Genomic DNA, 14,799 nt, shown 5'->3' with positions numbered 1-14,799 from the left:
AAAAAGAACCAGAACTGGAAGTTTGGAGAAGATTTTCTATAGCAGAGTAAAAACCTCAGCCATTTATGAATTGCTGCCTTTTGGTTTTTTGGATTTTTTTTTTTTAAGGAACTTATTTAATCAATTTTTACCTGTGAAAACTGATAAGCACAGATAGGATGAGTCCGTTTTAGTGCCTTTTGTTTCCTAGGCTGGTTTGAAACCTGAGAGTTCAGACCTGTTTGGTTTTGGGATTGTGTGGATTTCCATCACACTGTTCTGATCCCAGATCTTCAAATCTTCAGACAAAGAGAACACATTTTGGGACCAATTTTTCTGATGGCTTAAAAGCACTGAAAGCAGTGGAATTGTCCTAGCCTGAATTATGCGAACCTGAATGGATCCCTAATGGTGGACATTTTGAGAAAAGCTAATTTCTAAAGATCCCTAACACTTGGGACCAAACTCACTTCAGTATCACGACCTCTCTCAGCTAGAGGCCAATGCATTTACACTTTATAAAAAGCCAAACATGCCACATTTTCTCCTTCCTGAGTGTTCACTGCTTCCTCCATGTCATACTCCACAGGGCTATTTTTCTACACCAGGATAATCTGAGTTCTTCAAATGCCAAACAGCCTGGCATTCTACATCTCAAAAGCTTTTGTTGACTGGCAAATAAAAAAAATAGGTGGTGGGAAATGAAAAAATGTATTTTCTTATAATCTTTTTTTTACTTTGAGTTTGATTTCATCTTTTTAACTTTTTTTTGTTTTCCTAAACTAATATTTCAACTGCAAAATGTTGTTTGCAATGCCAAACCAGAAAATTCTGGATCACACAATTCAAATTAAAGCATTTTTAAAATGCTACCACTTTTTGTCTCCTACACATCTGAAAGTGGGGAAATCTCCTGAAATCAATACTGATGTACTGAAATCTTAAAAAAAACCTCTTTGATTTTCATTACGTAAGAATGACATCAAAAAAAGACTTCAGGAAAAGGATTTGGTCAACTCTACTCTTTGCACACATCTGAGCAATAAACCTAATTTTCTAGTTCAAATTAATTTGCTATTCAGGATTGTTCGAATGTTCTCTGTGAATTTCAGTCTGAGGATTGCTCACACACTATTCATAGCTTGTACAACTGTAAATATTGTTTGCTATAAACAAATAGGCAGACAGTGCTGAATATGAAGCTGAAGTTCCATTGTAGTGTTTCTTTTCCCAAGGACAATTAAATCTCTAAAAGTTGTTTTCATCTAAAATGAATGTTGCTTAAATGTGATTCTTAGTGACCTTTCTGCTGTGAAATAGAAAGAAATCCTATACAAGACAAAAAAAAAAAATAATCCACCAAAGCAGTGTAAGACTTTTGAAGCCCATGGTTGAAAATAACCCACGCAGGAATAGGCCTTGCCTCCTGCATGCCATCATTCAAACCAGTCTAAAGCCACTTCCCAAACCATATATAAGGGCCCATTTTCCCTGCCTTACTTCCCCCTCCCAAAGAGCAGAACCACAAGGAATTCCACCCACATGCACTCAGCCCCACAAAATGTGCCTAATGGTTTGTTAATGATTAAGTGACCCAAGCACAGGTGGCAGGGGGAGAATTACAAAAGGTTTGAATGGAATAAACCAAGTATCTAAAAACACACAGGGGAAGGATGTAGCTGATGGTTCAGTAGTCAGTGGCAATACATCTTTGGAGATTTATCTCCCTCTTTCCTATGACTTCCTTTTTTACTCTTTTTTGCTGTTTTTTTCATTTCAGCACAATGCTTATAAAATAAATGTATTTTATAAGCCTTGATGCATTGTTTTCTACAAAGCAAAATTTTTGGCAAACAAAAATGTTATATAGCTTCCTGAAAGTGAAATCATCTTTATAATGAAGGATTTCCCTGACACTGCACAAACAAATTGGAAAAGAAAGCCTACAGGCAAGAGTTTATTTATAATAACTCTTCCCTCGATTTTTAGAAGTAGAGGACAAAAAGTGTGGCCCATTCTTCCTCTTAATTTGATGCCAACCAGCTGAGCTAACAATATTGCAGGTACTTGTTGCAATCATGACAATTTTTTGGAGACTGGAACAGGGTGGTGAAAAATCCCCAGCATGTTGCAAGCAGTGGGTCTACTTTACCCTAAACAGGATTCGCCTGAAGGCAAAAGCACATGGGCTGCAGTGCTGGGCTGAGAGACAGGAACTCAGCTTTGGACCTGATACAATTTTTGACATTAATTTTCTTTAGATGGAGAAAATTCTTAACCAGAGTGATATGGTCTAACTGCATTTCCTGGCCTTTAACAAAGATAGACTGTGAAAGCGAGTAGCTGTATTACTGTTGTTTTTCACAGAGAGCCTTCTCCACAAATCCTACTGCCTGGAAGAGTTTTCCTGAATACTTCCATCTTACTCTGGCTTTCTTAAAGTCTGATCCTAAAACATGTTTTCTCCCTTGCTTCTGCTATCCTCTCTCCAATTATTCATTATTTAACTTTGTGGTAAACATGTTTATGTTATTTCATACAATTTCTGAATGGTTGTGGTTGGAAGGGATGCCTGGGGACTATCTTGTCCAACATCCTTGCTCAAAGCAGAGTCAGCTACAGCAGGTTTGCTCAGGGCTCTGTCCACCTTGACAGAGATTTTCTAAGTCCTAGCTTTCTCTTTCTGTAACAGACATACTGCTTACTCAGAGGCAAGCAACTAATTTACCAGGCTTCCTGAACTTGCCTTTAATTCACCTTTTTGCAAATGGTGCTTCATTGCTGCATGCTATTGTTTCATATGTTGTTCTAGCTAAACAAAGAGACATTCATTTTTTTCCTGTGGTTATCCTGAAAAGAAACAGACAACATAACTAATGGCTTCAAATTCAAGCTTCCTGGGAACCTCCCAATTCTGGTATTGATTATGAAATAATGTATATCCATATATGCTCAAGAAATATATGAGAATGGTCAATCTTGACACAGAATCAACATTATACTTTTCAGATAAAAAGCCCATATATTTTCTGACAGCATAGGTAAAGAAAAAATAGAAAATATACAATAGTAGTTCAAAATAACACTGTGATGTACTCAAAGTTCATCTTGAATAATGTTTTAGTGAAGTGCAATTTATATCAGACCTGTATTCTCTAAATGTATCATGTACATTTCAGTCTAGGAGAAGCATAAAAGAAACTTCCACACTGGAAGATTACAGTAAAGAAAAATAGATTTAAATAAAAGAAAACTTACTGTGAACCAGAACAAAAAAGTCACTTTTAAAGAGGCATTTTAGTGAGAAGAAGATGGAAGCTTGACTGTCATATATGGGAAAACAGTCCACATGTAAGTGTATGAATAGAGTAGGAGTGAGGCATTAAGACTGGCACAATCATCCAAGAAGAAAATACTGGAGCATCTTTGCTCTCAAGATAGGCATAGAAAATTAAAAGTTAATCCTGCAATAATTGTGAGTTACCTTGAATGTAACTATTATACTATTAAATCCATTCACTGAACAAAAAGAAATGAATGGTAACTGAGGCACAGAAGAGAACGGCAGCCTATATTGCTTCTGCACAAGATCATAAAGTCACTGTTGGACAAAAGCTAAGGATTACAATCCCCAAACTAAATAAATCACTAAGATTATTTAATTGAAATTTTTACATCATTCATGGAATAACACAAGAAGGCTGAATTGTGAGAAAATGTGAGTAGTGGATAGTTGCATGAATTGGGCTGATTCTGTTTGGATCTCCAAAGACTTGCAAGGAACGGTTCTAGGAAGACTGACTGCATTTCCTAACAGGTTCTACTACAACTATCCTTAGTTAGGCTTTGACCGGTCATGTTTATAGAAACTAACCTGACACAGCTGCAGGCAACAATTTCTGAGATGAACCCATGCCTCATATAGTGGGAGGAATATGTTAAGAGGCAGGAGATATTTAGGCAACTAATGATGGAAAGTTTCCAGCATAAGAGCAGCCAAGAAGCTTCTGTAAATAACTCTCAGTACTGAACATAAGGCATTTCTGCTGAAGAGTCCTTGAGTCTGGATCTCACGCCTGACTTGACCATGTGCCAGAGCTTGCAATGACTGGAGTTTCAGGGCACATATCAGGCCCATCTGTTCGCTTAGCCTTTTGCCTGGAGTAGGTTGGGATACAAGCAGCATGCTGTTCAAACTGCATTCTGCAAGGAGTCAGGATGGTGGGTTTGAGTTACACTTTGACATGGTCTTGGATTAGCTGAGAAATCCTATGGAATAGTTTTATTTTGATGAAGACTGACTGCATCATTTATAAATCCTGGTGCTGAGATAGTCGGTGATTTCGGAAATGGCTACTTACTCCTTAACTGAAACACAGATAGTATCAATGCATTTATTTAAAATTTAACATGTACTTGATTCAGAGGCTCAGATCACAGGATGGTTGCCTGCTTTAGAACCTCACAGCAGAGAGAGAATAAGGTGGTATGTAAGGGCATTTTTTCACTTGCTTTTGGAAGTTTCCAGAATACAGTTCAGCTGTGAACTGAGTGCGTGCACAAGGGCACAAGGGCACGCACACGTGCACACACCTGTCCCTATAAACAGTAGGGTAATACTATCCTTCTCTAAACAACTTCTTTAAAACCAAACTCTCCTCCAGTCACTAAAATTTCTACCAGGTCCAAACACTGGTGAAGTAAATTGCCAAATTACAGCATTTTGCACCACAGCAACCAGATTTTACAAGGGCTGCACATCCAAATAAATGCCTTTGGGCAACCCATTCATCTAACAGCTGGAAAGGTGACACTTGACATTTGGAAACTTTCCTGTGAAGATTGCTGTAAGGCTTTCCCATTAGCTTCCTGGTGAGACTGTAAGGTTGAATAAGCTGCCTTGAAACCTGCAAAGGGTAACAGAAATGCTCTAATATCACAAGTCTGCTTGATTTAAAATTCTAATTCTCAAGCCATGACTATTCAGATTTTTTCCAAAGTATTAAATACATTCCAGAGGGGGGGAAAAAAAAAGCTTTGAGGATGAAGCAACATGATAAAGGAGGGTTTTATAAGTGATGTCTGTATTTCTAAGAGGTTGAATAAGAAGACAAAAAAGAGGAGACACCCTCTCTCCCCTACCACAGTTACCCAAAATCACTGTGCACTGAGAAACTAAGCAAGCAGGTCAGGGATTAAAGATGTTTCACACTCAGCATTTTCATAGGGTCTAAGAAGGCAGGACACAAACAGTGCTTTAGAACAAGTGAGAAAAAATATGCACAGATACTAACAACAAGCTTTCAGTTGAAGTATTTTTAGGAAGTGAAATCAGACCCCAACAGCATGAAATTGCACAAACATGCAATCAGAGAGGCTTTGAGCAGATGGATGGGGGAGAAAGACATTGAGCTGTTACAGTCCCAACTTCAGTTGTTCAAATCTCTTTATGTGGGAGAATGAATCATGTATCATGTTTCTTAAAAGTTCCCTGCACTATGAACACACTTTTTGTCAGCTGGTTCTCCAGGCTGTCTCTGTGTCTCGGGAGGTTCCTTTGCAGCTCCTCTACTACAGGAGTGCTCTTTTACTAGAAAAATCAGGGCAGAGGTGCTCAGTCAGCAACATGAAAGGAGAACCAAAGGGAGACACGTAGTTACCAGGTTTCTCAAGTCTGTATGCCTGACATTTCTGAGGAAAATTCTGCACTGCATTATTTGCCTATGTGCACTCAGTTTTTGTCAAGCTCTTGTATTCAGTTTATCAGTCTCATCAGAGCAAACTTGGGTTCCAGTGTAGACAATCTGAGAGTTCTGTAAACTGTTAGTAACCTAAAAATGCTTTCCCCAGGTAACACCATTGGCAGTAGTTAATTTTTACTTTATGGACTACTGGAAGATTTTACTTTTTAATACTTTTGGAGCTTAGTAGTTTTCCCAATTACCCAATCAGGGCTTCTACTCGAAGTGTCTGTTGTGCAGGGAGGCTTACTACTATTGAGTGGAATTCAGAGCTGGGGCCAAGAAAATGTTGCTTGAATTCTAGTGTTAAGATAATGTAAGAAAGCTGAGTTCATCTACCCAAACTCCAATATGTGATCCAAGCTGAATGAATCTGTAATGGTCTAATCATCAGATAATCTAGGTAATAGTTTCTCAAAATTTGTATAATTAATCAAAACCACAATGAAATTATTTTTAGAAGTATCTAAAAGCAGATAAAAATGGGAAAGAGAAAAACACTTTCAAAAAAAGTCACCTGTATGTATCTGTGCATGTACCAGGAAGCTTGTTTTCCATCGTTTACAGATTCCACTGTAGTGTTAGCAACACCACCAACGTCACCCCCTGCAAACACCCAGGGTTCACTCGTTTGCATAGTTTCTGGGTCTACTTCAGGGAGACCCCATCTGTTAAACTTGATAGGTGCCAAGGCCTCTCTGACTGTAATTAAATAAATGACAAATATGTTAATAAAAGAAAGAAAAAATTGTTGCTAAAATCTCTCAAATATATGCCTATAACAATAACAAAATTTAATGCTGAAAAAGATATCTCTCATAAAAGTCAAAACCATCCTGACTTAATATTCAAACTCAGAACATCCTGGAAGAAAGGCTCACTTCAAAACCTGTTACACATATTAAGAATAAAACCATAAAACCACAATCAAAATTAAATGCTTACATGAACAAAGTATGTTTTTGTATCTTTTTCACTACAATTCTGAATGTTTTTTAAAGCATGCATTAGGAGATCTTAATATTTTTCATGCTATTAGTGAACAGCACATACAGGCAGTTTGCATGTAAAATATTATTGTCCTTCAAAATAATGTAGATGTGAAAATAAAAAAATGCTTTTATACTGCATGGCATTATATAAATGTAATTAAATACAAATAAATGTTCAGAAAAATATTCCATTAATATTTTTGAATTATTATATTCACAAGGCACTTCAAAGGAGCTTCATTAAGACACTCATGTTTTCAATAAATATTTCAGCAAATTTTGATGGCATCTATGAAAATAGGGGGGGGCCATACAGCTTTGTCTGCAGTACTGAAGATTCTGCAATAAAATGCAGCTTAAATTTGCAATGTCTCTCAGGGACATACCACTGGCAGATGCAGATTGCCAAGGTCAATTAAACTGATGTAGCTGCACTGTCATAAATGTAAAAGAGAAATCTGCCAGTTGAAGATGAAGATTTCTCCAATACAAAGGGCAAAGTCAGGGTACTGTCCCAGCACACGCCCCAGTACAGAGCAAGCTTCAAATGCAGCTTTCCTGTGCATCGCAGTGATGGGATTTCCTCCAAGGCTCTGTGTCTCCTTTCACCTCCAAATCAGATATTAGGAGTGTATTTCAAAGTGGAGGCTGTGCATAATCAGGAGCAAAATTATTAAACCAGAAGCAAGGTACAATCATTGTCACCTACTTGTCCCACCTATGCTCTCCTCCTCATCCTTGGCATTTACATACACATCAAGAGGACTCAAATTCAAAAACCGTTTTTGCAACTTGTTCAGAAGCCTGAGTCACAGAAGACAGTTTTAAGCTGCAAGACTGTAGCAGATTTTCTACCAGAAGTATTTAATCTATCTGCAAGACCTATTGCTTGCACAATCTCTTCCACCTGGCATATACATGTGCCTTGACAAAAAAAGTATTTGGGTAGCAACAAACTCAAAAACTTAAGAAATTATTTCCTATAAAAATATCTAAATTATTGAAAGATCACATGAAACACAACCGTTAGAGTGAGACATTTTTGTCTGGAAAATGAGGGGTTTCGTTTGGTTGGGTTTGGGCTTTCTCTGTTTGTGTGGGTTTTTTTAAAGGACAGAGTTGGCTGATAGCAGTTTTATTAAAAATCCTTCAGAAATCAATACATTAACTTTCTCTTTGTGCCTCAGACTGTTTGTACTTCAAGAAAGCTTTTGATCATCTTACATTTGTCATATATAAGATAACTTATTACATGCAGTTGTACTGTCTCAGCATGTGATCTAGACAACCCTCACAACTTAAATATGTACAGGCTTGTAAGGACATGTTTGGAAAAAACCAGAGGAAAACTTGGTACTGCAGGATTTGGTAGTGGGGATTTAATAGATGACTTATGTCTCTCTGAGACAGGACTGAACCACAGTAAAGGTGTCTGAGGACAACATGCTGTCAAAAAGGTAGTTTTTCAGAGAAAATGATGTAAAACTGGAAGTTCTGACTACTTATTTCATCTTGTGGAAAAATAGGGTATTACCTCTGTTATCCTGGATCTATTACATTTCTCAAATCTCTTTGAATTGCTTTGTTCTAAAATAGCTGTCTGGACATAATTATACCAAAAGCTTTTTGAATGTGAAGAATGCCCAACATATGTTCACCTGAAACAGCTCTCTCTCCAGGCCTGGGGATTTGTCTGCCTGATCAGTATTTTTAAAATTGAGAAAGAACATTTCCCTGGTGGCAAGGTTGACATGGCATCCAACTGCTATTTCTTTCTGTCTTTCTCATAATCTCCAAGATTTAGGTTATATAAAAAAAAAGGGCACGGTTCAACAGCATTTTATGTAAGAGTTCCTAACATCCTCACAATTTGGATCTGATACCTGGTGCAACTGAGAGGCTGAAGGGGCCACCTCCTAGACTACCTGCACAAAGAAGGGGAGAACTTTGGTTTTCACAAAGGGAAGTCCCTTCTCTGTCCCTGCAAGGGTGAGAGAGTGTCCAAGAGCCAAACATGAGCTTGAACTATTGGTTCTCTGAATTGGTGTTTGACACTGAACAACAAGCAAACCAGATATTTAATGTTTGGTGCATGATTTGGGACAGAGGTAAAGAATATCTTTTAAAACCTTCACCCTCACAGTTTCAGTCCTCAAAGTTTAAAACTAACATAGCTTTTCTCTTGAAAATTTGAACTACAATCCTGTGTTTATGCTGCCTTCTCCTCCACAGTGTAGTGAGACATTATATATCATTTGAAAAGATCCTTCTGGATGAAAGACAACATACAATTTAATTATTCTACTGCTATCAAGTAATACTAACACAAATAACACCAAACAAAAGAACAGTGCTGAATATATTTTCCAAATTTGCTATATTCACAGAGCAAACAAACACAAATGGAAACACAGCAGCAAATTATAGCATTTGCAAAAGCAATATTAAAATATAAGTGAATACAGAAAAAATATTTTAATTAACAAAACAAATCAAATGGAAAAGATTCCTCAAATAAAGCTTTAAAAGTGAGTCTCTGTGTGACTGCCATGACTAATTATGCATCCATGTAATGTGTGTTCAATTTGGGCTTATTTAAATAGCAGAAATGCTCATTAGCTGCAGTATATCTGTGAAGCTTCAATAAACAGTTTAATGGTTTTTATGTTTAACCAATTTCGTAAGTTCCTATAATTTTAGCTTTAGTAGCTCATTAATGTTACTTTTGATATCCATCTTACAGAATTCCTTTAAAGTGAATAGTAGCATTACTTCTGAAAAATACAAATATACTGTAACTTTCTGATTCTAAAATGTATAATTACAGCTGTCACATGCACTAACAGATTAACTGCTGACACTGCCCAGTCTAAATGCCCAGCAAATAAAGAAAGGCACGATCATGCTTCCAACATTCTCTACCCCACTAGTGTACTGAACAGGATTAAAAAGTGGTTTGACTGGACAAAGCTGAGTCCAGCTACGCTGGGAAAGGGTCATCCTGCAAGCTGCTACTGACTTTGTTTTCTGTCACCAGCAAGTAAAAGTGTCTGATGTCTATCAGAGTTTCTGCCCTAAGTAAAAAGGGCTTTAGAAATCATCATGAAGCCACTTCTGGATATTGGAAATGGGTAATCATTTCAGCGTGTGTGTACCAGTTTGGCCAAATTTAGAAATATATCCTCTGAGAAAGGCAGGTCACCACCCCTCCCCCACTAGGTTCGGGAAAAAATAAATTTTCCTCAAAGGAAAATGAAAAGAGATAAAAACTATTTATTTAACAAACACATGGGAAAAGGATAATAATGCTAAATAATAAAATCTCTCACTGTGGAGAAAAAACCTGGGAAAGTGTTAGAGTCCTCCCTTTGCTCTCCTCGGAGCTGGGACTTGGCCCAGGGCCAGGCCCTCTGCGCTCAGTGGAAAGTCCTCCTGATTTGCTCTGATATTGAAGCAGTCCAGTAGAAAAGGGAGAAAATCTGAAATTCCAGGGAAGGAAAAAAAGTTCAACTCTCAGTCTCTCTCCGGAGAAAAAGAAACTGAACTACTGGCCAAAACCGGGCAACCGCAAGCCAGGTGCCTCCTCCCTCCCCTGCTGCAGCGGGAAAGAAAAGTCCCTATCTCTGTGTGACCTTGAACAAGCTGCAAACTGCTTTGAAAAATTTTTGCTCAGTTTTTTCTTCCCCCTCTCAGGCTCAGTTTAAAGGCATAAAAAGGCATAAAAATTAATTCCTGGGCATAGGGCAGCGATATGGGATACATATCATAACGTCAGCCCAAGACAATATAGACCTAAAGTTTTTTTTTTTAAAGTTGATGTTTTTCGAAGTAACAAAAATACTCCAAGGATTCCAAGATAAGCTTCAAACAAACAACTGAAATGCTTTCCTCCCTTTGACAATCCACAAGTCTCCTTTATCTTTTCTGTTCCTGAGGGTAAATTGAGTCACTTTCATGGAAAATGTATTTTCAGGCCCTTAGCTGAAATACCTAAGAACCTAATCAGCCTAAGGTCATTCTAAAAATGAATCAAGAAAAAAGAAAAGTCCTTAATCCCTGTGCTTCCATCGAATATACAGAAAGGTGTATGAGTGTTTGTTATAATTAAATAGATTTTATCTCAATGTGTTTTAAACAGATTTTAAATTCCTGGGATAAAATCAAGGCACACTTGAAACCAATTGAGAACACACACTAATTCCACTGCAGCACAATTTTTGGTCCTTGAGTTGCTTACAGAGAAAATATTTGCTAAGAACCATATTTACCAGTGATTTAACAACTTGTCCAGCTCCTCTCAGAAAAATCTACAACCAACCAAATAGGAAAAAAAAAATAAATAAACAACCCCAAAACCCCAATATTGTATTTCTCCATGACTGTGAATATTTTGTTGCTTGAGCACACTTTGTATATTACTTTGAAGTAACTGTTGAACTATTACAGTTTACATAAAACATACAAAGAAGAAAATCCACACTTTCACTCCATCTCAACATCAGCAGGCTCTGAAAACAAAGCATGAAGATGAAACAATGTGCAAAAGATCTTAAAACTTATTTGTCATGCTCCTGCACTTTTCTGTTTTTCAGTGCTATCATAAGTATGTAAGACATCTCCACCTTAAAAATTAAGATATTTTGCAATTCAAGCTCTAAGGTATCAGTCAAACCCCCAGTTTTTCAGACCATTTAATGTATGAGTATTACAAAATGTCTTTAGAACTGGCTACATTATGGGTTCCTGACTGGGATTTTTTCCAATCCAAGTCTATCTGTGACACTTCTATCTTTGCAGCCTGATCTACCTGTTTGTTGTTTTGGTGTTCCTCATTAGCCCTACTCTTGGGGACATGGGCATCTACATGGCGGACTTTCACAACCAGCTTTCTTACTCGGGCAGCAATGTCTTTCTACTCTTCAGCAGCCCAGATTGGTTTTCCCCTACTCTGTCAATTAGCTTTTTCCCATTTTTCCAGCCATCCCCACAGAGCATTGGCTTCCATCCATGAATCAGTGTAGAGGTAGAGCTTTGGCCACTTCTCTCTTTCAGCAATGTCCAGGGCTAGTTGAACAGCTTTGAGTTCAGCGAGTTGGCTTGATCCACCTTCTCCTTCAGTAGCTTCTGCAACCTGTCATGTGGGACTCCATATGGCTGCTTTCCACTTTTGTTTCATCCCTACGATGCAACAAAAACCACCAGTGAAAAGAGCATAGCATGTCTTCTGATGGCAGTTGGTTGTATGGTGAAGCTTCTTCAGCACATGTCACTTGTTCTTGTTCCTCTTCATCAGTGAGACCAAAGTTTTCACCTTCAGGCCAATTTGTGATTATTTCCAAAATCCCAGGGCGATTCAGTTTTCCGATATGGGTGTGCTGTGTGTTCTTCATCAGCAAGACCAAAGTTTTCACCTTCAGGCCAGTTGGTAATTATTTCCAAAATCCCAGGGCGATTCAGTTTTCCGATTCGGGCGCGCTGTGTGATGAGAGCAATCCATTTGCTCCATGTGGCATTGGTGGCATGGTGGGTAGAGGGAACCTCTGCTTTGAACATCCACCCCAGCACCGGTAGTCGGGGTGCCAGGAGGAGTTGTGCCTCAGTGCCAATTACCTCTGAGACAGCTTGGATTCTTTCATAGGCTGCCAAGATTTCCTTCTCTGTTGGGGTGTAGTTGGCTTCCGACCCTCTGTAGCTTCGGCTCCAAAATCCCAGTCATCGACCTTGAATCTCACCAGACACCTTCTGCCAAAGGCTCCAGGACAGACCATGGCTCCTGGCTGCAGAGTAGAGCACATTCTTCACTTCGGGTCCTGTCCTGACTGGGCCAAGGGCTACTGCATGAGCGATTTCCTGCTTGATCTGGGCAAAAGCTTGTTGCTGTTCAGGGCCCCAATAGAAATCGTTCTCCTTGCGGGAAACCAGGTAAAGAGGATTCACAATCTGGCTATACTCAGGAATATGCATCCGCCAAAAGCCTATGGCACCTAGGAAAGCTTGCGTCTCCTTCTTGTTGGTTGGTGAAGACGTTGCTGTGATCTTATTGATGACCTCGGTGGGAATCTGATGTCGCCCATCTTGCCACTTTACTCCCAGGAACTGGATCTCTTGAGCAGGTCCCTTGACTTTGCTCTTCTTGATGTCAAAACCGGCTTCCAGGAGAATTTGGATGATTTTCTCTCCTTTCTCAAATACTTCTGTTTCGGTGTTCCCCCACACAATGATATCATCGATGTACTGCAGATGTTCTGGAGCCTCACCTTCTTCCAGTGCAGTCTGGATTAGTCCATGACAAATGGTGGGACTGTGCTTCCACCCCTGGGGCAGTCAGTTCCAGGTGTACTGCACACCCCTCCAGGTGAAAGCAAACTGAGGCCTGCACTCTGCTGCCAGAGGAATGAGAGGAATGGAGAAGAATGCATTAGCAATGTCAATAGTGGCATACCACTTCGGTGCTTTGGACTCCAGCTCATACTAGAGCTCCAACATGTCCGGCACGGCAGCGCTCAGCGGTGGGGTCACTTCATTCAAGGCATGATAGTCCACAGTCAATCTCCATTCCCCATCAGACTTGCGCACAGGCCAAATGGGACTGTTGAAAGGTGAGTGGGTCTTGCTGATCACCCCTTGGCTCTCTAGCTCACGGATCATCTTGTGGATGCGAATCACAGCATCCCGAGTTGTCCGGTACTGTTGGCGATGCACTGTTGAGGTGGCAGTTGGTACTCTTTGTTCTTCCACCTTCAGAAGGCCCACTGCAGATAGGTTCTCTGATAGTCCAGGCAAAGTGTTCAGTTGCTTAATGCCCTCTATCTCCACAGCAGCTATTCCAAAAGCCCACTTGAGTCCCTTTGGGTCTCTGAAATACCCGTTTCGGAGGAAGTCTATGCCCAAAATGCACGGGGCCTCTGGGCCAGTCCCAATGAGATGCTTCTTCCATTCATTTCCAGTCAGGCTCACCTCAGCTTCCACCAAGGTCAAATCTTGTGATCCACCTGTTGCACCAGCAATAGAAACAGATTCTACACCCACGTGTTGCTATGGGATTATTGTACACTGCGCACCAGTGTCAACCAAGGCATCCTATTTTTGTGGTTCTGATGTACCAGGCTGACGAATCCACAGAGTCAACAGTCCCTAAAACACGGTTTTCCCTGACCTCTACCTTGCTTGAGGCAGGGCCCCTCTGTGCCTGGTTATCCTTCTTTCCCTGGGCCTGCATCTTAGAGGTTCCTTCATGGGAATCGGACATGTCATCGTCTTTTCCATCATTTCCGGCAGTTTGGCTACAGGCAACTGGAGCTACTTCCTTTTTGGTAGAACTTCCTTTCTGAGACTTGTGCTCCTTCAATTCACGCACTTGTGCTGCCAAAGCAGAAGTAGATTGTCCACCCCACTTCCTCATGTTTTCCCCACTGTCACACAGCAAATCCCACAGCTCACTTCGTGGAACGTACTTTCTCTCTTGGGAACGTCCGCATTTGGTATCGGAATCTCTGATCTGTACCACTGAGATTTGGAGAAGGCCCTCTTTGATCTCCTTCTTAATCTCCTGGAGACTCTTCTCCATCTTATCTTCCATTTTCTGCACACGTGTTTCCACAGCTGCGATTTTTGCATGTGTGGGGCCATGTACAGAGTCTGCATATGCTTGGAGCTTCACTGCCATATCCTGCACAGTCTCATTCGCACCATAGTTCGGTTTCATTATTGCTAAAGCAGAAGTGTATTCTTGTGGCCCAAGTCATATGAGTTTTCGCCACATGAATGGATTAACTCTGACCCGGTCTGGACTCCTCAATCCTGGGTCATCTGTGAACACAATCTCTACCACCCCTAGTTCTCTCAGGCGCTGGATCCCTTGTTCTGTGGTCTTCCACGGGGTTTGCTGCATGTAGAGACCATCTCCGCACATTTATGTTTCAATCATGCCTGTCAAAACCCATCTCCAGACACTGGCAGAGTCAGCCCCTCCTTATCATCGCTTGGTCAATAACTGGATCACGTGACAGGGATCCCAAATGCCTCGCTTCAGCACCGTCCAGCATCACATCATCACCTGCCGCATCCCAAATACGGACCATCCAACT

At 40.0% G+C, this 14,799-nt stretch overlaps 1 protein-coding gene across 2 annotated transcripts in view; it reads right to left on the bottom strand.

The window, feature by feature from the left end:
- Positions 1-14,799, bottom strand: part of DPYD (dihydropyrimidine dehydrogenase) — a 348,239-nt gene that overhangs the window by 166,541 nt on the left and 166,899 nt on the right. For both annotated transcript variants that reach the window (XM_017729847.1, XM_017729848.1), the window contains one exon: positions 6,238-6,422. In XM_017729847.1, the coding sequence (XP_017585336.1) occupies positions 6,238-6,422 (185 nt within the window). The remainder of the gene's footprint in view (positions 1-6,237; positions 6,423-14,799) is intronic.

The sequence above is a fragment of the Corvus brachyrhynchos genome, unplaced genomic scaffold (genome assembly GCF_000691975.1).
Source record: "Corvus brachyrhynchos isolate BGI_N302 unplaced genomic scaffold, ASM69197v1 scaffold101, whole genome shotgun sequence".
Lineage (NCBI taxonomy): Eukaryota > Metazoa > Chordata > Aves > Passeriformes > Corvidae > Corvus > Corvus brachyrhynchos.
The sequence above is the reverse complement of the archived record's forward strand: the minus strand, read 5'-3'. Positions and strand labels throughout refer to the sequence as shown.